At 48.2% G+C, this 22,001-nt stretch overlaps 1 protein-coding gene across 2 annotated transcripts in view; it reads left to right on the plus strand.

The window, feature by feature from the left end:
* SMYD2 (SET and MYND domain containing 2) overlaps positions 1 to 22,001 on the plus strand; it is a 54,137-nt gene that overhangs the window by 29,679 nt on the left and 2,457 nt on the right. For both annotated transcript variants that reach the window (XM_086342382.1, XM_086342383.1), the window contains 9 exons: positions 1,851 to 1,961; positions 4,582 to 4,642; positions 5,351 to 5,475; positions 11,053 to 11,120; positions 13,847 to 13,949; positions 16,857 to 16,967; positions 17,654 to 17,774; positions 18,733 to 18,907; positions 21,713 to 21,821. In XM_086342382.1, coding sequence (XP_086198508.1) covers positions 1,851 to 1,961; positions 4,582 to 4,642; positions 5,351 to 5,475; positions 11,053 to 11,120; positions 13,847 to 13,949; positions 16,857 to 16,967; positions 17,654 to 17,774; positions 18,733 to 18,907; positions 21,713 to 21,821 — 984 coding nt within the window. The remainder of the gene's footprint in view (positions 1 to 1,850; positions 1,962 to 4,581; positions 4,643 to 5,350; positions 5,476 to 11,052; positions 11,121 to 13,846; positions 13,950 to 16,856; positions 16,968 to 17,653; positions 17,775 to 18,732; positions 18,908 to 21,712; positions 21,822 to 22,001) is intronic.

Here is a 22,001-nt window from a genome sequence, read left to right on the forward strand (position 1 = left end):
CATTAAATCATTAAGTGACAGCGTGTCTTTCTTTCTTGGCCATGGGGAGGGAGACATCTTCATTCATTCAACAACTTTATTGAGTGCTTAGTGACTGTCAGGCACAGTTCTAGGTTCTGGGATAATAGATTTACCCGAAACAGATGAATAGTGGGGGCAGGGGGGACAATGTAGTAAACCAAACATCTAATCAGTGTGTAATAAGTATGTCAGGTGGTGAGAAGTACTAAGGAGACATGTAAAGCAAGGAAAAGGGAGAGTGATGGGGGGAGAGTGCTGGTTTGGGGAGGGTACCTTGAAAAGGGGCATCAGAACAGAGACATGGAGGAGGGAGCCAACAGGATGTCTGGGGAAGAGGCATCTCCAGGAAATGCAGCAAGTGCCAAAGCTCTCAAGGCAGGAGCAAGAGTGGTCGGTCTAGGGAGCAGCGAGGAGACATGGTGGCCAGGTAGAGTGAGGTGAGGGAGCGTGGTAGGGGGATGAGCTCAGAGTAGCAGAGGGTCAGCTCCTACCACGTGTGGCCTCATGAATCATCATTACAACTTGGCCTTTTGCTCTGAGGGGAGAAGCCATTAGAGCATGCTGAGCCGTGAACTGCAGGATCCGAGTTGTGTTTCTCAGAATCGATTACTCCGGTTGCTCTCTGGAACAGAGTTGGGGGTGGGGTAGGGGGTAGGGGGGGCAAGAAGCAGGTGTCCAGGTAGGAGGCAGAGGGAGCCGTTGCGGGGTAGGTGTAGGGTCTGCCACACAGTAAGGAAGGTGCGGGTGGGAAATGATCAGAGGCTGGGCGTATTCCGCAGGCAGACAGGATGGATTCGCCAGAGAGGTGAACGTGGAGTGTGGGGGAGAGAGAGGCGGCCAGGAAGTCTCCAGGGTTCTGGCCTGAGCATCGGAAAAGTCAGGCTTGCCCCTTTCTGAGGCAGGAGAGGCGGAGGGAAGACCACGATGGTACCCAGTTCCATTGCAGCAAGGAGTGTCTGCAGACTTCCACTGAGTCCACTCCTGCAGCCACTCAGCCCATCATGCCACTGCAGCTGGTTTTTATCAGAGCCCGTATGGTTCAGCCAGTTCCCAGTCATCCCCCACGGACCCCGTCACCTGCACCAGCGTCGTCCTTTACGCCCCGGTCCTCAGCGCCTTCCTCCCCAGCACCCCACCCTCCTCCTTCCCCAGTCCTCCCATTGCAAAAGGGGCATCTCCACCCTTCCAGGAGTGAGCACATGCCCTTCACCCTGCAGCCTGGAGCGAAAAGCATCAAGACAGGTGTTAGAAAGGAGTCCAGTTTTCCTCTTTTATCCAGTGACTCTTCAGGGAGTCCATGTTCCTAAATATGCCTGAGAGTTGCCCTGGCCAGACTCTTCGCGGGTCCTTGACAGAGCCCTCGTCTCTAGTAGGATTTTATCACCTATAGAAGAGGACGAGGTGCTGTGGATGTCACTTCTCGGTTATTTGCCCTAATGTGAGAATAGAGCCAGACCAGAACCGTAGGGAGCAGAGCCAGACCAACAGCTGATACCCAAGTCACTCACCCCGTGAGTGACATGACGGCGTCCAGATAATGCAAAGGTGTGCATGTTGTTTGGAATAGTGAGGGGCGTGAGATGCTTGAGGAAACCACATGAAGCAGATTTTCTCTTGCCAGCAAGCTCAGCCAGCCCTGAGTCAAGGTCATACAGCCACGTCTATCTTAAAGGATGTTTTCATCTCTAACTTTTGTGAGCACCGTCGTGTTTTCCAAAAGGAAACATATTTCACTTGACCTTAACTAGGAGAACTTGCTGCATCCTCTTGTTTCAAACTTTATTGCAATGTGTTTGTGTGTGTAATATTTTTTTTTTTAACTTTCCCAGAGAGAAGATTGGCCCATGCACAAGCTGGAATGTTCTCCCATGGTTGTTTTTGGGGAAAACTGGAATCCCTCTGAGACTGTAAGGTTGACAGCAAGGATTCTGGCCAAACAGGTGAGGAATTGGGATCAGGTTCAAATGTGTTTAATTTTTTTCTTTGAGGTCAGAAAGATGAGTGAGGGACCCGTGGTGATCATCTCTCGCTCAGCATTCTGGGACCGCCTTTCCCATCACTTATCACAGAGTTAAGTGCAAGGCTCCGGGAGTGAGCTGGCTTGTCTGCCTTGTGCAGCTAGGATGTCACTCATGCCAGGCCAGGGACGTAGCCACTGCTTTGTTTTCTTAGCAAACCTATGAGATAGGTTTGCATAGAAAAATATGGCTTCTCAGGGCATGAAAACCTGAGTGACGGTAATGAGAGCGTCCTAGGGAACCAGACTGGCCTTCAAAGCTTTGGGAGGTCCTCTCTTTCCTTCTGTTACAGCGTGCACCCCTGTTGCCGCCTCCCCTCGCCCCCTGTCCTGGGCTGGCTCCTGCTCTTCCCTGTCCCCATACTTGCCCCCCTCGGTGGGCAGGGAACGGGGTGAGACAACCAGCATGGAGCCTGCTGGGAGAGGAACAAGAGGAGCGGAAAAGTAAAAATCAAGGCCAGAAGGTGGGGTGGGAACGATGTGGCCATCAACAGTTTCCTCCAAAGATGAAGCCAGGGCTGGCTGTCCTGACCCCTTTTTGGCTCAGTCCCGTACTGGTTGCATGATAGTAAGACGCCTGATCTTGACAGGACCAGCTTAAATGGAGGGGAGGAAAATGCCACAGGACGTGTCCTTGTGACACAGTGAAATGGGCTGCACGGAGCTTAGAAGGCGAATGTCCGCAGAGCTGCTTGCCAGTGATAAGCTGCGGGCAGGGCCTCTGTACTGGAAATCTTAAAAGCTGAAATTTCATCTGCCTCTTCTTTCTATCTTCCCTTACCACACCTCCCTCCATTTAAAACTTTCTGGGTTTTTTTTTTTTTTTTGATCGAAATCACACGTGATCATAATGATCAACTCATATCTGTCCCCAGACCAAGTTAGGCTCCTCGACCTCGTAAACAGAAGTAGAACATTTCCAACCTCTGAGGTCATAGTTCCATTATGTTCAGCCTGGGTCAGGTGCTTGCTGAAATGCCACTTCGCCTGCTCAGGGTAACCAGAGGCTCTCAAGGCTGGCCTGTAGAGTGGGACCGAAAAGTCAGAATTGTTTTCGCTGGAGGAGGTTAACTTTTGGTTCCTTGCTCACAGTTGTCTTTAAATATAGGCCGAGTACTTGGTCGGAAGGAAAGGGTAGGAGAAAATGGTGTGACTGGGTGAGTGTATGTGTGTGTGTGTTAGTTGCTCAGTTGTGTCCGACTCTTTGCAACCCCATGGACTGTAGTCCCACCAGGCTCCTCTGTCCCTGGGATTCTCCAGGCAAGAATACTGGAGTGGGTTGCCATTTCCTTCATCAAGGGATCTTCCTGACTCAGGAATCAAACCTGGGTGTCATGCATTGCAGGCAGATTCTTTAGCGTCTGAGCCACCAAGGTGTCAGGGTAAATAAGCCATCAGATTCGATCCGTAAGCATCTTGCAAGGATTGAGTGACCAGCCTCCTGGTTCTCCCCCAGCCCCATCTCCTGACATTATTGAAAGTGTAGTGGTTAAGAATTCAGAAGGAACTGGTGCCCTTTTCTGAATGAAAAGTTTTCCCAGGCAAAATGACTTACTAATCTTATAGAAATGGATCCTGTGAATGGGAAGATTTCCACTCCAAAAAAGAACTATTGAAATGTTTTGGCACCAGGAGGGTAGTCTGAAAGCTGTGATGAGTTTATACCAGTTTCATTCAACTGTTATTATAATTACTGCTACCACTAATAGTCTATTAAATGAAAAGTTACCTGGCCATCTTTTCATCTCTGTAGGACTTGATGATTAAAAAAACAGACCATTTGTATTCTAGTCACTTGCAAAGGATTCGGGGGGACAGGCTACCCAACTACCGAGGGGAAGCGTAACATGTTAACTAGGGAGGTGAGCACGCCTGGGTGGACCACCTGTATCCTCCAGTTGAATAGCCGATTACAAAGACACGGCCTTGGGCCAGCTCTTGAGCTCTGCGTTTGAACTCTTGTCAACACCAAGTTTATTCATGTTCTCAAAGCCTGGCGGGTTTACTATTGTCAGCTCCTCTTGGGGTGTCTAGAACAAAGCCGGCAACACGTTTCAAGTGAATCTCGGCTCACGGATACAACCGAAAGTGTTCTTTTTGAAACGTGGAATTTGAGATCATTTTAGCCTATGCTTAAAGAAAGTGTAAAATGGATGGGGGGTTTGATTTTGTTCCTTTTTAGAAGGAGAGATAATAAATGGGATGGCTCATCTGTAGACTCGGTCCTTTTAAGTCAGGGCCCTAAAAAGTTGTTTTCTAGCCACTGTTCTTTCCCATAACAAGCATTTTTGAGCCTACTGTGTGCATAGCATTATCAGGGTGTTAGGAACGCAGCCGACGCTTTTAAAAGCTTTTCAAAAGAGTCCTTTGGGTTTGGACGTTGGGCAAATGCTCTCAGAGCCCAAATGGCAGGCTCCTTGGCTAGCTCTTTACTTCATTTAGAACTGTTGCTTTTTTCTTCATGTCGATGTAAGCGTGAAAGCACTATTTTTTGCACAAGTCGTTGCAATCTGTAACTGTGTGATTTCTTCCCCAATTACTAGAAAATCCACCCAGAGAGAACACCTTCAGAGAAATTGTTAGCCGTGAAGGAGTTTGAGTCACGTAAGTCTGTCTGTGACTGGCTGAGGAATTATTTCAGACACATGTTTTCTGTGGATTAGACAGGATTGAAAGAAGGAAGGGATAGCTGAGTTCTTCGTGGTGGTGGGGATTTTTTAGTTATCAGTTTTTATTTTGACTTGTGTGCTGTTTTGGAAAATGGACTATAACTTCCCCCCTCCCCCTCAGTTGACAGGCTTGCTAGGAAATAACTAAGGGGAAGTGGAAACTTGCAGGATGAATTATTACATCCTGAGCTATCTCTTGCTGGCTCTCCTGGCATGTTGAATATTTTTTGGATCTTTGCTGAATTGCAGTCCTGTACACAGCTGATGTCCTTACTGAGGCATTAAATCAGGGGCTGTCCACTTTCTCCATCATGACACAGACTCTGGGGCCAATTGGGGGACCCTTGACTAGGCCAAGGCTGGTTATCAGTCACTGCCACTATTCCTGACCTCACTGTTAACGATCAGCTGAAATTCTCTGTCCTGAGTGACTTCTATTTGTCAGAGGAAGAGAAGGAAGAAATGGCATGCTCTTTTTGCCCTAGGGCTTATCAGTTAGACTAAGGGAGGAGGGATAATATTTCCTGGGGGTCCACGTGTTTTTTTTTTTTCTTTCTCTCTATGCCATGGATAGTACTGAAAGGATGTATAGCTAGAGATCCAGAGTTTTCTACCTGCTGAATAATGGTTTGTTTATGCACAGATCTGGATAAATTAGACAATGAGAAGAGGGATTTGATTCAGAGTGACATCGCTGCTCTCCATCACTTTTACTCCAAGCACCTTGAGTTCCCCGACAACGACAGCCTAGTAGTGCTCTTTGCCCAGGTAAGCACGCGAGCGTCAGAGGACACTTCGTTTAGCCTTTCCCTGCCAGCGTCCCTCTCCCAGCGCATAGCTGGTGGAGACGAATGAAAGCAGAATGATGGCGTCTGCCTGATACAGTTCTTGACGTCTTGGTCCGTGTTTTGCCTAAGCTTGCTAGGTGACCTTGAGCAGATCCTGTCCTGTCTGTGCTGGCCCTCATTGATGGTGGAGCATAGGAAATCCACTCTCCTGTGCCTCCTGTTGCAGAAAGAGTTTATGAAAACAGAGTTGCCAGTGTCCCAGGAGTGTGGCAGACTGGAACATCTTTGGATAGGCAAGACCGTTTGAGATTCCTACATTCAATTTTACTCTTCTCTTAAACCTTCCCTTCTGATAGTAGTGGGTTGTGTTTTTTTTTTTTCTTTACTTTACTTTTTTTTTTTTTTTTTTCTTTTTTACTTTTTTCTTTACTCTTTCTTTTTTACTCTTTTTTTTTTTTTTTTACTCTTACCAACACTGTGTTGATAAAGCAGAGGCAAATACAGATGGCCAGGAAGGACAGACATCACAGAGAGGAGCCTGAGTGGGTCTAGGTACAGTAGGTCTTTCCCGATGATTGCTAAGTAATCCTTTTTTAGACTAGAAGCCTAGGTTTACCAAAAGAAGATAGGATTAAAAAAAAAATTAGACTTGTAGACAAGAGCAACTTAAAGCTGCTAAGGAACTGACGACCAGCCTTTTGGAAAGGCTGAGGCTTGGCTGGACATGGCTAGGACAGGAGAAGGCAGTGTGGTCGGCGCTCTTGGCTGGACACGTCTGGCCGCATCCTTCTTCCTGTTACTGTGAGGGTGGCGCTTCCTGGCATGACTTACCAGATCGGATTTCTCTCCCTATCATACCCTGTTTTCCCCTACAAGCCGAATGTGTAGTTGAAGGTGACCTTCGCAGAGGGAGAAATACTGGAATACTGTTCTGTGGGCACAAGTCGCTACATTCCCCTGCCTTCAGTGTCTAGATGGGAAAAAAGCTCGGGTGGGTACTTACACACTGTCATCTTAGAATAGAGTGAGCATCACGTCAGTACTCTTTGAGTCACTAATTCCATTTTAGGACTCTGTCCGAAGGAAGTAGTCAGAGATTATGGACAGAAATTGACATGCAAATTGTTTACTGTGTGGTTCTTTTTAAAACCATGAAAACAGAAAGGGGAAAAAAAGAAAAGGAAATACATGTTATAAATGGTCAGCAGTAGTCATTTGGTAAATCATGGCTTAGATTTTTGATTAAAGTTTATGTGGCCATTATAAATTATATTTCAAAGAGCGAAGATGTGTAAAGCGCTGATGACATGACGTCAAGTGTAAAAGCAGGGGAAAAATGTGTAATATGAAAATTTATTTTGGTTAAAAACAAGTTTAAACGGAAGTTCACCATTAGTTATCTCATGAGTCGTGGAAAAGTTTTACTTTTGGGGGGTGATTTTCTGGATTTTCTACAGTGTGTATGTGTAACTTAAGAAAATAGTGAGGAAAAAAAAAAAATAGTGAGAAGAAGAAAAGATGAAAAGCACCCATAGTTCTCCCACTTTAAAAACTGCTCCTGTGAAGAAAGAAGTGAGTCTTCACCACTTCACTGACCCACTTCATCCCCCAGCGAGAACTAGTGAGAACAGTTTGATGAGTTCCTTGATAGACTTTATGTTTATGTGGATATTTTTCTGTTATGTGACTGTCATAATCAGAAAAAAATGCTGTTCTCAGTAAAAGAGAAAATGGGTTCAAGTCATGAGTGTTAAATTGGACATAATGAAAAACTTTCCTGATTTTATTATATTTCATTCCTGAATTCATTCATTTCATTACATTATATTATCCTGGGATTACAGCATATTTCCCTACCCATGCTAAGGCAATGGATTTGGGTAACAGTACACAGTGGAGGAATTTACTTCTCTTATTACATTTTTAGAAAAACTGGATACATGACTTCTCTGGATTAGATGAGGCATGGTTTTGTGAGAAAGCAAGAGTGATGAAATAAACATAAGGTATCTTTTCACTTCCAGCAACAGAGTAGTGCATGCTAATGGGCCTTCTCAATGTTGACATAGGAGATATGGGACCATATTTACCAAAAATCAAGGCAGTTGATGTCACAGATCAGTTCAGTTCAGTTCAGTCGCTCAGTCATGTCCGACTCTTTGTGATCCCATGGACTGCGGCACACCAGGCTTCCCTGTCCATCACCAACTCCTGGAACTTGCTCAAACTGCATCCATCGAGTCGGTGATGCCATCCAACCATCTCATCCTCTGTCGTCCCCTTCTCCCGCCTTCAATCTTTCCCAGCATCAGGGTCTTTTCAAATAAGTCAGTTCTTCGCATCAGGTGTCCAGAGTAATGGAGTTTCAGCTTCAGCATCAGACCTTCCAGTGAATATTCAGGACAGATTTCCTTTAGCATGGACTGGTTGGATCTCCTTGCAGTCCAAGGGACTCTCAAGAATCTTCTCCAACACCACAGTTCAAAAGCATCAGTTTTTCAGTGTTCAGCCTTCTTTATGGTTTAACTCTCACATGCATACATGACTACTGGAAAAACCATAGTTTTGACTAGACGGACCTTTGTTGTCAAAAATAGAAGTGTTATATTTGTGCTGAAAGTGACTCAGAGTCCTTGAAATTTGGGCTGACTCAGAGTATCCAGGAGATAAATACAGACACACACACACATATGTAAATATAGGTAGGTGGTTTTTTCAAAGGCTTTAATATTAATCAATATAACTGATGGAGGAAAGACTACTCGCTCCAGTATTCTGGCCTGGAGAATGCCATGGACTGTATAGTTCATGGGGTTGCAAAGAGTAGGAGACGACTGAGCGACTTTGACTTTCATATTAATCAAATCATAATATCCACTCTGAGACGGTGTGAGTACACACCGATGTACATACACACGAACATTCATGTCTTTTCTCACATACAAATTTGAAAGGGGACATTCGGTATCCCCAAAGAAAACTCTGAAGCGCAAGTGGAAAGCACTGTCCCAGACCCAGCCCCTCCGGCCCTGCTGCTCAGCACCCCGCTGCATGTCCACCCCTCTGGCTTTAGAGCCCTTTCCTCTCTGGTTCATGGGAGGCTGTTGTGGGTTAACTCGTGGCCCAGCAGCAGCTGGCAGCAGAAGTTGACTGCACTCCTTCGGCAGCGCCGAGGTGCATTTTAATCACCGGGAGCATATGCATGGTTGGGAAATGTATTTTTGGTGTGCAGCCTACATCTAGTCTAAATGCTAATTATGAGAAAAGCTTCAGCAAGGCACTTACGCCTGATTTGACTCAGGAAAAAAAAAAAAGACGATGGCCTATGCATCTTTCTTAACAGGCAAGTTCACTTTTCTTCCCTAGGGATCTTTCAGAAGGGAGGGAAAGCTGGCAGGCAAATTGCTAGGCGATTAGGCTTGAACATCACCGCCAGCTCCCCGAGAGGGGCAGTGATGACACTTGGCTTCACAGGAGTCTTTCTTTGTGGTGAAGAAACGCACTCTCCCTCACAGTAAGGGGACAGGGGAGAGGGAATAAAGGGACCAGTGGGCATGGACATTCAAGCCTGAAGGAATTTGGAATTACAAATGGTCCTTATAGAGATTACAAAGCAAAGGTGCATGTCTCGTACCCTCACCCCTCAGAGCTAGTCAGGAGCTGTCGGTCCCGAGATCCGTTGTGAAAATTGCTAAATTCTTACACGCCTTCTTCCACTTTGCAGAATTTGTTGTTGTCCTATGGGAACCAGACACGGCCGAGGCATGTTAGTATCCCAATCCGAGACTGGGTATACATCCCTCAGTACCTAGTCAGGTGCAGAACGCATAGTTCAGGCTTCAGTAAATTTTGTTGAATGAATGAAAATCCTGATTTACTCTTGACCCGATGTTGGTTGACGGTCCCTGGTGAATGATGGTTGGTGAATGTCCTGGTGACAGAAGAGGTTAGAGTACCTGAGGCCGGCACCAAACACAGCGTGCTGTGTTTTCTACATAAAAATGCGTGACACCTCAGGATTCCAAAGACTGTGTTTTGTTTTACTCACTGCAGTCCTCTCTTTGTATTGAAAATTTTAAGTACTGGTTGTAAATGTATCGAATGGTAAAAGCTATAAGTCAAACCCATCAGAGCCTTTACTTCTCTATGTACCAAGATTTCCAAGCCTTTGCCACCGGCCCTTTGCTTTTAAGTAAAATTGCAACCAGAAGAATCAGAGATCAGAACAATTTTAGAAGAAGCATGGTATAGTGAAAAGAAACACTTGTGTTTCTGACAGCCTCGCTATCAGAATGCCTAATTTGACTTTTGACTGCTTTTCTGCCACTTTCTACTTATATGGCCTTGAATTACTTAATCATTGACCTCCCTGGGCCTCAATTTCCCCATCTGTAAAATGGGGTAGTATTGTAGATTTAAGGGAGGGTCAATGTGCAGCACCCAGCCCAGTGCCTAGCCTGGACTAAGCGCTCAGCAAAGTAGTGTTTCAAAAAGCTCATCCCTTGGCCTGAAGCATAGCCGTGCTGTGTGTCTGGTGGGGAAGAGCCTGATTGCAGCTCACGGGGTGGAATCGTTCAGCATGCACGCTTCACAGACAGCCTCTTAGCAGCACAGGAGGAGCCGGGCTCTCAGCCTTTGCTGCTGGCTTTGGTTGAGTCATTGCCCTTCTCTGACCTTAGTTTCATCGTCTGAGAAGTAAAGGGACAGAGTTCCCTTCCAGCTGTGAAGTTGTAGGTCCAAATGAAAGACCCTCACCGAGTTGTCTCCCAGTGGCCTGGGTGTTCCTGGAGGGTGCAGATTTGGCCTGGTCTTCCTTCTTTGCAGAGCGCCCAGCATATAAGATTTCCTCGGTGAATGTGCAAAGAGTGAGTTTATGGAATAGCCTAAAATTGGAGATGTATAGTCTTCATCTTCAGCCCACCAGTTCTAAGCTTGGCTTCTAGGATGCTGAGAGTTGCCCTTGGTGATTTTCAGGGTAATACTTCTTGCCACAGATGAGCAGGTGGCCAGTGGTTGATGTGTCTGAGGCAGGAAGGGACATTCGTGGTGCCCTGGCTTCAGGGTCTTGGTCCCCCTGCCTCTCAAGGGGATGGACAGCAGTTAGATTAGCTGTGTAAAGCCTGTCAGATGTACCACCTCACCTTATGAGCGAGGTACCAGATTAAGTGGCTTCTTTTTTTAGCAGAAGAAGACTGAGTACAGAAGGGACACAGTGATGGGTTTAAGATCGCACACCAGACCTGGGGCATAACGGGTTAGAGTGCAGATGTCCTGACTGCCACGCAGCTCTGCAGACTTGAGTCCTTGGAGCCTTAGTGGTGCTTTGTGACCTTCAGCCAGCACGGGCAGGTGAACTGTCAGACTTGACATTCAGCTTGTATCTGTTTACACGTGAGACCGATCGGTGAGTAGTGTCTGAACGTAGGATACCTTGTTCAAAAGAAAGGTGTTCCAGTCACTAAACCAAACATCTTCCCAGCTAAAGAGGTGATTTCTATCCAAAAAGAAGCTTTAGCTCATTTTTTTCCCTTTTTCTCTCTCCCCTTTCTCCCTGCAGGTTAACTGTAATGGCTTCACAATCGAAGATGAAGAACTTTCTCATTTGGGATCAGCAATATTTCCTGAGTAGGCCGAGTGTGACTTCATCTCTTTCCTTTTTACTTATTTAACACTGAATTTTTTTTTTTTTAATTTCCAATAACCTCCCTAGCTGCATGTGGCAGACATGAGACTCTGAGTGAATTAAATCCCCTTTTTAATTCTGCCAGATTTCAAAATATTTCCCCTGCATTTAAGGATCTGAAGGTAGTAGTTAAGAGAACAGTTGCTTGTTAAGTCCTGCTAGGTAGAGAGCTGTTATTAAAGAATATTTCAGAGTGCACATAGAAGGAACAACCCAGGCCCTGCTGAGAAATTTGCTTTTTTGCATAGCTGTAGTTCTGGAAATCTTTGGGTTTCTCTCACTCAAAGGAAAACATTAATTGCTGGGAATTGACTGTAGAATACGTAGAGACTATATAAGCTTCTTCCCTATCTGTCCTTTTTTGAAATATACAGTATAGAAACAGCACATTTGGAGGGACAGTATGCTAAAGTAGTAAACTAGGAATAAATTTCAAAGACGTATAGGATTTTTTTTAACCTCAGGAATATACAAGTAATTCAAGAAAGGCCAGTCAGTTGACCAGTGGAGATCGTTACAGCTCTGACTTTAATGTTACAGCTCTGCCAAGCATGGCTTTGCTGTTACCTGTTTAATGGACAGGGTAGTCTCCTAATACATCAGTCCCAAACATCAAGCCCTGGCTTCACAGATGGAGCAAAGGAGCCCTTCCAGCACCCCCTGTCTGAGTCCATCCACACTGGAGATTAGTTTGGTCTAGAGTGATGTCGCTTAATATAAGCTACAGGCACCTCTGCCCCTAGGTTGGAGCAGTTGCAGGAAACCCTTAACACCCATGCATTGGCCGTGGATGGCACAGGAAGTCTACACATCTGTCATGCCCAGCTCCGTGAATCATATGGGTCCAAAGGAGAAAACTCTGTTAGGGGCATGTCTCTTGAGAAGCTACACAGGCTTTCTTGAACCAGAGAAACAAACAGTATATTCCCGTCATATTACTGTTTCTAAGGCCAAAATTGTCTGCATTTAGAATTCCGACAGTGAGGGAAGAAATGGTTTCAGGATAGGTTCTTTGGGACTTTTGCCCTTGAGAAAAGGAAGGAGAACAGCGAAAGGTGACTAGACCCCTTTAGACGGCTTGCGTTGATACTTCAGCCCTGAAATGAACCCTAGAATGTCTGCTGTTGTATCTGAAAGAGCGAAAGCCAGCTCAGCGTGGTGGCGTGTGAGGCTTCACCCCAGCGGCTGCCACGAGAACACGGCACCAGAACATGAGTTAGGTCAGGTCTTCTGCCTTCGGGCAGCTCCCCTGCCTTCGTGAGAAAGATAGCCAGCGGTCTATTTTGAGCTTGGTTACTTAATACTTCTTCCCTGGTGGCTCAGAGGTAAAGAATCCACCTGCCAATGTAGGAGTTTGATCCCTGGGTCAGAAAAATCCCCTGGAAAAGGAAAGGGCAACCACTCCAGTATTCTTGGCTGGGAAATCCCATGGGCAGAGGAGCCCGGTAGGCTGCAGTCAGACACGACTGAGCGACTGAAACATCAACAACAAAGTGTTGAGAACAGTGTCTGGGGCATTTGTTTATTTCCTAGGGCCTGATTCCCTGTGCATGACTTGCCAGGGAGCCAGGTGGGCCAGAAAGGAGGGTGGAGATGACCCTTCCCGCAGACAAGACAGGAAACCCCTGCATGTCCGGCCCCAGGCCAGCCACACCCTTCACCGAGACTTCTAGCAGTGGCTTCCCCAGACACAGCAACCTGGGGCGGTTCTTCTGCACCATTTCCAACCTCTTGTTTTTTTTTATCTTCACGGAGCAAACCGGAGAGCGGGTTCTGGTCGTGGAGGGTTCAGGCAGGTGACCCCGGTCACCAGAGCCACTGTGCACGTGGATCTGAGTGCCCCTCTGAGTCCCAGTTTCCAGTTTTAATTGAGGGGGGGGGGAATTCCTTTTGCTGAGAATCATATCAACATTGTGATTTCAAAGGCAGCGTTTTCAGAGATCAAGCACTCTTCCCCTGTAGTTTAGAAATTTCTGTTCTCAGAACTTTGACCTTGATATAACCAGAAGCTCAAAGCCCTCGTGTAGGCGACTGTCTGTTCCCACCGTCCCTTGTAAAGCGAGCCGCGAGCAGCAGGAGCGACCAGTGGCCCAGTTTTCCGGATGAGGAGATGGAGGTTGCAGAGAGTCAGACGGGCCCCTCTAGGTCTCTCGGGGGATCCCACATCCTCTCGGGAAGCCGGCGTCTCCCACGGTGGCGATTTCTCAACATCTGAAGACAGCATGTTAGAAATCAGCCTCTGATATAAAACCTGCTTGGCAAAGCCAGCCTGTTTGTCTTGCACAGTGTCCGGTGGAGGAGCAGTTCACTGGGGGTGTTGTTTTGAGTCCTGCATCTAACAGGAAGGCATTTGTTGTTGTCACTCTTTATTATGTGGGTTTTTTTTTTGTGTGTGTGCTTTGTTTTTGGCTTAGATATCACTGTTTGGCATTGCAGATTTCACTTTTCAGTATTGTTCCAATTTAAGATGTTAGATCTTGTTATAAATGCATGCAGAACAACCTCTTAGACCCTGATGGCCAGCTGTTAGTCGTTTTTTGTTGTTGTTGTTGTTTTTAATGTCCTGCAAAGACGCAGTTTCCATAACTTAGCAAGTAAGTGGCCAAGGAGTTACTGAACAGTCCGTCTGCCTTCCTGAGAATGTTGGGTTTTCTCTTCTGATTGACAGTGTTGCACTGATGAATCATAGTTGTTGCCCCAATGTCATTGTGACCTACAAGGGGACCCTGGCCGAAGTCAGAGCCGTGCAGGAAATCCACCCGGGAGAGGAGGTGAGTGTGTGGCTGAGGGTGGCTGTGGCGGTGGGTACCGTCCTCGGGTCCTCCGGGTTCAGGATCAGACCTGTGGTGTGGAGTCCACACTTTCCGCTCCCTTTGGGTGCTCACCATGTCCATCTGCGAAAGTGTTAGTTGCTCAGTTTTGTCTGACTCTGCGATTCCATGGACTGTAGCCCACCAGGCTCCTCTGTCCATGGCATTCTCTACCAAGAATACTGGAATCGGTTGTCATGCCCTTCTCCAAGGGATCTTCCCCACCCAGGGATTGAACCCAGATGTCTCTTACATCTCCTGCATTGGCAGTTGGGTTCTTTACCACTAGCACCACCTGGGAAGCTGTGGCCAAGGAAAAAAAGAAAAAAAACAAGGAAGATTAAATCAAATAAAGTTCCTCACAAAGATTTACAGAGATTTATAGAGAAACGAGACTGCCAAAATGACCATGATGAAGTCTTAGAGGCACTGAGTTCCCATTTCCAAATAATGGAATTTACTTTTGATTCATGAATTTCGGCCTGTTTCCCTTCCCCCCAAAGAGCAAAGCAACCCAGCAGTAGCTAACGAGTTACAGCTCCAGATGACACATGGTGCATTCACATCACATCCCCTGCACATCTGCCCTTGGGACAGTTCCCTTCCTGGGGATGGAATTCAGATGGGGTGGGGAGAGGCAGTCTGTGGCCAGGGCCACCACGAGCTTCGCTCCCCAGCCTGGGGGTAGGGGGCGAGCCTGCTCAGCGATTCCCTTCTCCTGTCCCGTGCCGTGTGGTTCCACGACCACCACGTCAGGTGTCTCCCGACCAGCCCTTACCAGATGTATGTTATACGTTCTTAAATCCTGATGTCCATAGCAAGACACTTTTTGTGTCTTGCCGGCCTCCTCCATATGTTCCAGGACTCAGTTATAGAGACTGCTAGGAAAAAGCAAGGACAGGAGGGCTTGATGAGCCCAAAGGTATGACTTTTCCAGGTTTTCCTGGAATTTTTAGGCAATGTAATCACTTTAAATACATTTCATTTTAAATAATCTGGGTTGGGAAGATCCCCTGGAGAAGGCAACGGCTACCCACTCCAGTATTCTTGCCTGGAGAATTCAATGGACCAAGGAGCCTGACTGGGCTACAGTCCATGGGGCCACAAAGAGATGGACATGACTGAGTGACTAACACTACCGCTATTTTTTTAAGTTATATGTCTGGATATTTAGAATCTTTTCAATATGATTAGTGTGGCAAAATGATCAAAGCCTCCATTTCTCTGGGTGGCGTTCAATAAGCCACAGCTGAACTGGGACCCCAGGTCCCATGTACAGATCAGACTTGCTGTCCTGTGGGAAATGGATCTTGCAGGGGGCACCCTGTTGGGGATCAGGGTGTCTCAGTTTCTGAATGTCTTGAGGACGCTGCCCTAGCTTCTCTTGTTAAAACAGCCAACGCCCGTCAGCCAGAACCTAAGTCCCCGGGCCCCCGGCTCGTGGACTGCCTGGAGCACGCTGTCACCTGCCTGGCTGTGTCTGGACCACGAGCAGTGATGCTGAGCGGCCTCTGTCGCCCTCTTCTGGGCCCTTCTGTCTGTTGCACCCCGTGCCCATCAGTCATTTTGAAGCGCTGAGGTGGGCTCTGGCCACCGGGCAGGACAGGCCTCCTTCCTGTGGTTTTGCCCTCCTGCTGTACCCCATCAGAAATTCACCCTCCGCCTTTAGGGGGAAGTTGCTGCTTTGGGGGTGACCTGCCCTTCAGAGGGGAGGAAGCCATTTGTTGGGGTGTCCGATGAGCCAGGGGTCTCCGTTTCTGCCCTCTGGGCTGGGGAGAGCTCAGGGCACCTGTGAGCACCCAGCTCGTGCAGGTCCCCCGCCCTGGCCTGCCTGCCAGCACCCGAGGTGACTGGCACAGTGACGGCTCTGGGACACCCATCTGTTCCGTCAGACGTCTGCCTGATGGTGTGGGACGAGCCGCCAGTGCCGTCACAGTGAGTGGATAATGGGCAGTTAAATGCCGGCCTCCTCCATATGCTCCAGGACTCACTTATAGAGACTGCTAGGAAAAAGCAAGGACAGGAGGGCTTGATGAGCCCAAAGGTATGACTTTTCCAGGTTTTCCGGCCTGGCTGGGTAAGGCAGCAGCGGGCTGGTGGCCTAGGAGCTGTGCCCTCCTGCACTGACCTGTCCCAGCCTGCTGACCTGACTTCCTGCTCCATTGCCAGCCGATGGCAGGATAAAGGGAAATGTGTGTGTGTGTGTGTGTGTGTGTGTGCGCGCATGCATATGTGCATTCTTGCTTCCCCTCCACCCACACAGCAGTGCGTGTGAGCCATTCCTGGTTGTGAGATAAAAGACCCCTAACAAAGGCCAAGCGGAGCCAGCGCAGGACCCATCCCAAGGCCGAGCAGACTCTTTGCCGATGGTGGCCTTTGCTTCTGTGCCCGAGACAAGGGCATCCACTGCTGGGCCAGAGCCCAGCTCGCTCTCTGCGGAGGATGGAGGCAGGGCTGCTCTGAATCCTCCAACTTACCACTTTAGGGACCCTTTGATTCTGTAAGAGGAGGTGGACAGCACTAGCGGTGCCAGGTGAAGGAGTTCAGTGTGTTAGGGTGAAGACCGTGCCGAGCTGCGGCCCTCCTCACAGTCACCATCAGGAGTGTTTGCAGAGCCAAACAGGGAGGGCACGGCATGAGCTGGCCTGTGGCAAACAACTTTTCAGATCCCCTTAGGTTTTTATCGGACCTCTCTGGTGTCTCAGATGGTAAAGAATCTGCCTGCAATGCAGAAGGAAATGGCAACCCACTCCAGTGTTCTTGCCTGGAGAATTCCATGGACAGGGGAGCCTGGTAGGCAGCAGTTCTTGGGGTCACAAAGAGTCCGGACATGACTGAGCAACGAATGCTTTCACTTTTTCACTTTAGGTTTTTACCAGCTACATTGACCTCCTGTACCCAACGGAAGATAGGAATGATCGGTTAAGAGATTCTTATTTCTTCACCTGTGAATGCCAGGAATGTACCACCAAAGACAAGGTCAGCACCTTCTCCCAGCACAGATGCTGACTCGACTCTCTCGGGGCCTTTCTGCCAGGCGAGCACCCCTGCCTGAGTCGGGCGTCTCCTCCTCGTGTTTTTGAGCCTTTAAACTTGCTTTACTGGCACAGCCCAGGGGATCCAGTCAGACCAGGTCTCTGTTCCAACTTGATTCTCAGAGCTGATGAAAACATTTCCATCACATTGTACAAATAAGAGAAGGATTCGCCGAATTGCTATTTCTTTAAAAGAAATGGATGCTCCAAAGAGGAGGGAGAAAGATGGGCAGCAAGGTCCACCCACAAGGAGGTGGACAGCATTCTCCAGCTTTCCCACCTCTTCACCAGACTCCACAGAATTTTCTTGGACATCGCGCAGGTTATCTTGTCAGTGCCTCCCCTCCTTATTCTGTTCCCTTGACTTCATAGATGTGTGAACAGACATATTTGCCCACAGCAGACATATCGAGGCAGGTGTGGGAACACCTCAAAAATGAATAGTTTTGTCTTTCTGTGAGTAGGTAATGAATATTGAACTTTCCTGAGACCCACTGCCTGATTCCCTTTCATTCTTTCATAACCTTAGAAGGGGCAAGCCTGTACCTCTGTGTGGAAAAATGTGCTATTTGAGAGATTTGCCCATCAGTATGGTTTCCATGGGAAGTAACCGGTGGCCATTTCCCTCAGGATAAGGCCAAGGTGGAAATCCGGAAGCTCAACGACCCCCCGAAGGCAGAAACCATCCGCGACATGGTCAGATATGCACGCAATGTCATTGAGGAGTTCCGGCGAGCCAAGCACTACAAATATATCCTTTGCAACCTTCCCGATCTTACAGGGGGCGTTGGCGAGCTGGGCACCGGAAGCAGGAGAAGGGTGGGTTTCTGAGTATTGAAGGCAGGACGTTGCCTATCAAAGGATGGCCAGGTGAAAACTTCCTGGCCATCCACGACCTGTAGTCAGCTATGTCAGTGTTTTACAATGTTGCCCTTATCTTATTTCTCTTTGTTGGACTAGTTTGCTCAGGAGCTCATCCTGGTGGAGGGCTTTTATTTTCTAAAAGTGGAGAACAGTTCCTTGAAGACCCTCACTGATTGGGTATCTTCCTTTGGGCAAGGCACCTTACTGAGGGTTTTGCTGTGTAACAGGTGGAAACAGGCTTATAGGTAGCAGGTCATTTGCCCAGGGCACGCTGTTCAGCAGGGCAGGGTTTTGCCCCAGGTTTGCCAGCACAATCCATATTTTTAACCACTATATTGTAGCGTTTTCTTGGGTTAGATTTGTACTGAAGACGGAAAACCAGTGAAAGGAAATTAAAGTCACTTTTTTTTTTTTTTTCTGAGTGTAAGTAAGAAAGAACTTGGCCGTGTTGGAGAATGTTTCCTTAAGAGCTTTAGCAAAAGTTCCCAGCTTGGGTGAGGATTTAGATTTAAACAGAAGATTGAAGATTTTTTTTTTTATTCTAATCAACACTGTTCACAGCGGAAGGAAGGCTGTGTTCCCTGTGGCTAAAATTCTTTAGTTGTGTTTAACAGCTGAGGTCTTCTGTTTTTCCTAGTTTTTTTTCCTTCCAGAAAAATATATGGGTCCTTTCACTTGCTTGGCTTTCTGTAATTTACTTTTTCAGAGGTGTAGCTGGGGGTGGAGTGGACAAAACAGTAACTCCTTGCCCCATTTCCACCGCCCCACGCCTGCCCCCCGCCGCCAGCCCTTGGGAAGCCTCCTCCGGAACTGCCAGGCCTGTCGGTTCCTTGACTCCACAGCACCCCCTAGTGAGCTGCTGGAGATCTGCGAGCTCAGCCAGGAGAAGATGAGCTGCGTGTTCGAGGACAGTAACGTGTACATGCTTCACATGATGTACCAGGCCATGGGCGTCTGCTTGTACATGCAGGACTGGGAGGGAGCCCTGCGGTACGGACAGAAAATCATCCAGCCCTACAGGTGATTGCACTGGCTCTTCCCATCAGTGTAGCTCAGAGTAGAGTTGGGTGGTTTGGAACGCGTCCCTTGGCCATTCTGTCTATACGCTCCCATGTTGGAGCGGGCCAGGAGCAGCTTTCTCTCCTCTCCATGACATCTGCAGGTGCATGCTCAGGGTGCTTCCCCTGGGCCCAGCCTGTGCCCTCCACCACCTGGAAGAGACACCCAGGGAGGCAGGTTGAGGTGACAACGGGTAGCGGGGGGAGGGCTGGGGCAGGATCCCTCCTAGGACCCGTCCAGGATGCTCTGTTCATTGGAGTTAATTCAAACCAGTGTGAAAAAGCCACCGGCTGGTTTCTCCTCCTTGCTGTGCCTTTTAAGTTAAATGGTACTGAGTAATTGGTTAGCGGTGGCCTCAGAAACGCTTTTTTGTTTTCCATCTCCTTCTTTTGCTTTTTTAAAAGTGCAGCCTCAGTTTGCACCAGCTTTTCTGGTGGCTCAGATGGTAAAGAATCCACCTGCAATGCGGGAGAATTGGGTTCGACCCGTAGGTTGGGAAGATCCCCTGGAGGAGGGCATGGCAACCCACTCCACAATTGTTGCCTAGAGAATCCCAAAGACAGAGGAGCCTGGAGGGCTGTGCAGTCCATGGGGTCGCAAAGAGTCAAACACAACTGAGCAACTTTCACTCACTCATTCAGTTTGCAAATGAGGAAACTCTGGGACTGCTGGTTGCGATTATTTAATATTCTCCCATAGATTTGATTAAGTTGGATTTTAACCTGTAGTAATAATGAATGTTAATCATGGGAAGGTTTCCTGTCGAGAGGGTTAGTAAACCTTAAGGTGGGTGACAGGAGGTGGCTCTGACTAGCTGCTTCAGGGCTGGGCTGACCTAGATCAGATCACTAGGGTGCTTGTTAAACACATTTATGTTAAACTTCAGAGTCTCTTCAAGACCAAGCGGCTTTGAGTCTCTTGGCATCACACCTGAAATCTCTGTGTCAGAGGCACCCTGGTGCTTTTGCTTAGCCCTCAGTACCCCTTCAGGTTCTAAGATCAGGGCTGTAACTGTCTAATCTGAATCTCCACTGCCCACTTGGCCCTCCACTTACCCCACAGTGCAGTGATAAGCCAGCAGGGGGAGCCCACGGGGCAGCCAGCTCTTAAAATCTGCTCCTGGAAACAGAATTTGATCCTATGGGGATAATTTCACAGCCTGTCCTTCCTGAGATGGGTGAGGAAGTCCATGCACACTTCCCTCCTTGAGATCTGTAGGGGGAGAGAGAACTTGCATGAATCTTGGCCTTGTGGTTGCTCTCCCAGCAGGGCTTGCCATGCTCCACCCTCTCTTAGCTTTAGGGAGGCCCTCTGGGGAGGCCCAGCCCTGCCTTCCTTGGGTCACTGTACCGTGCTTAGTGGCTCAGTTGTGTCTGACTCTCTGCGACCCCATGGACTGCAGCCCACCAGGCTCCTCTGTCTATGAAATTCTCTAGGCAAGAATACTGGAGTGGGTTGCCAGTCCCTTCTCCAGGGGATCTTCCCAGTCTAGGGATCAAAGCCAGGTCTCCTGCATTGCAGGTGGATTATTTACTGACTGAGTCACCAGGGAAGTCCAAGAATCCTGGAGTGGGTAGCCTATCCCTTCTCCAGGGGATCTTCCCAATCTAGGGATCAAAGCCAGGTCTCCCGCATTGCAGGTGGATTATTTACTGACTGAGTCACCAGGGAAGTCCAAGAATCCTGGAGTGGGTAGCTTATCCCTTCTCCAGGGGATCTTCCCAACCCAGGAATCCAACCAGGGTCTCCTGCATTGCAGGCATATTCTTTACCAGCTGAGCGACCAGGGAAGAATTTGGTACTGTGGGGATCCCCAGGGATTCCACATGCCTGGGAATACAGCTTGAATGTGTCTATGGACTTTGAGGACACTGCAGGTAGGACAGACGAGCCTGTAAATAAACACCTCCAGCTCCTACCTCCCCACCCCCAAAAGCCTCCTAGGCTCTGTTCATAGGGAGATGGCTCTTTCCTAGGCAGGCCTATCAGTCAGCCTTCAGTTGAAACCAGAAAGAGAAGACCTCCTGTATACAAAGCCCTCTCTTGGGCAATGGAGAAAAGAAGTAGGAAGTATGCCTTTAGAGAGCTTATAATTTTGCTAAACCAAACGATAATCATAGAGTGTGACAGCAAGCTGAGGTCTTGATTCACTGGTGTGTGTGTATCTTTAAGGATACTGTCTTTTTAATGTGAGGGGATATTCATAAAGAGGGAATTTACCTTTTTTTTTTGCTGTGCTGGGTCTTCATTGCGGTGTGCAAGCCTTCTCTAGTTGTGGCATGTGGGTTCTCTAGTTGAGGCACACAAGCTTAGCTGCCCCAAGACATGCGGGATGTTACTTCCCCGACCAGAGACCAAATCTGCGTCCCATGTGTTGGAAGGTAGATTCCTAACCACTGGACCATCAAGGAAGTCCCAGGGATTTATTTTAAAAGACGTTTTTCCCAATGCCTGCAGCAGGTGCACCTAAAACAAAAATCTGAGGCTAGGATTGAATTTGTGTTTATTCATGTCTTTATGTAGGATCTCCCCTGTAGATTTTATGTGGTTTTTCAGAAGCACACAAACTGCCTAAAAGGAAGTGCATCCACAATGAGTAGGCAGGGTTGAACCATCCATGTCTTCCACCAGCCCCTGCCAGGGTCTGGAGGAACCTGGTTGCTGTGGACAGGGCGCCCATCAGCTGGGCAGCCACAGCTCACTGTGTCTGGCCTGTGGACCCTCAGAAGCTGTGACAAGGTGGCCTGTTGTCTTCTCTTTTTCCAGTAAGCACTATCCTCTGTACTCCCTCAACGTGGCCTCCATGTGGCTGAAGCTAGGAAGACTGTACATGGGCCTGGAGAACAAAGCTGCTGGGGAGAGAGCCCTGAAGAAGGTGCGTGTGTGATGCAGCTGGGCTGCCCCATGCCTGGCACTTCCCTTCCTTGCACTTCCCTTCCTGCGGGACGCGGGTGACTGATAGAGCCACAGAGAATGATCAGCCCTGGGCCACCCTCCGGCCATAGGAGTGGGCAAAGGTGGGTGTGCAGGCGGCCGGGGACCAAGAAATTGTGCC

Source organism: Bos grunniens, chromosome 16 (assembly GCF_055505025.1).
Source record: "Bos grunniens cultivar Pamir isolate PY7600 chromosome 16, Bosgru_T2T1.0, whole genome shotgun sequence".
Lineage (NCBI taxonomy): Eukaryota > Metazoa > Chordata > Mammalia > Artiodactyla > Bovidae > Bos > Bos grunniens.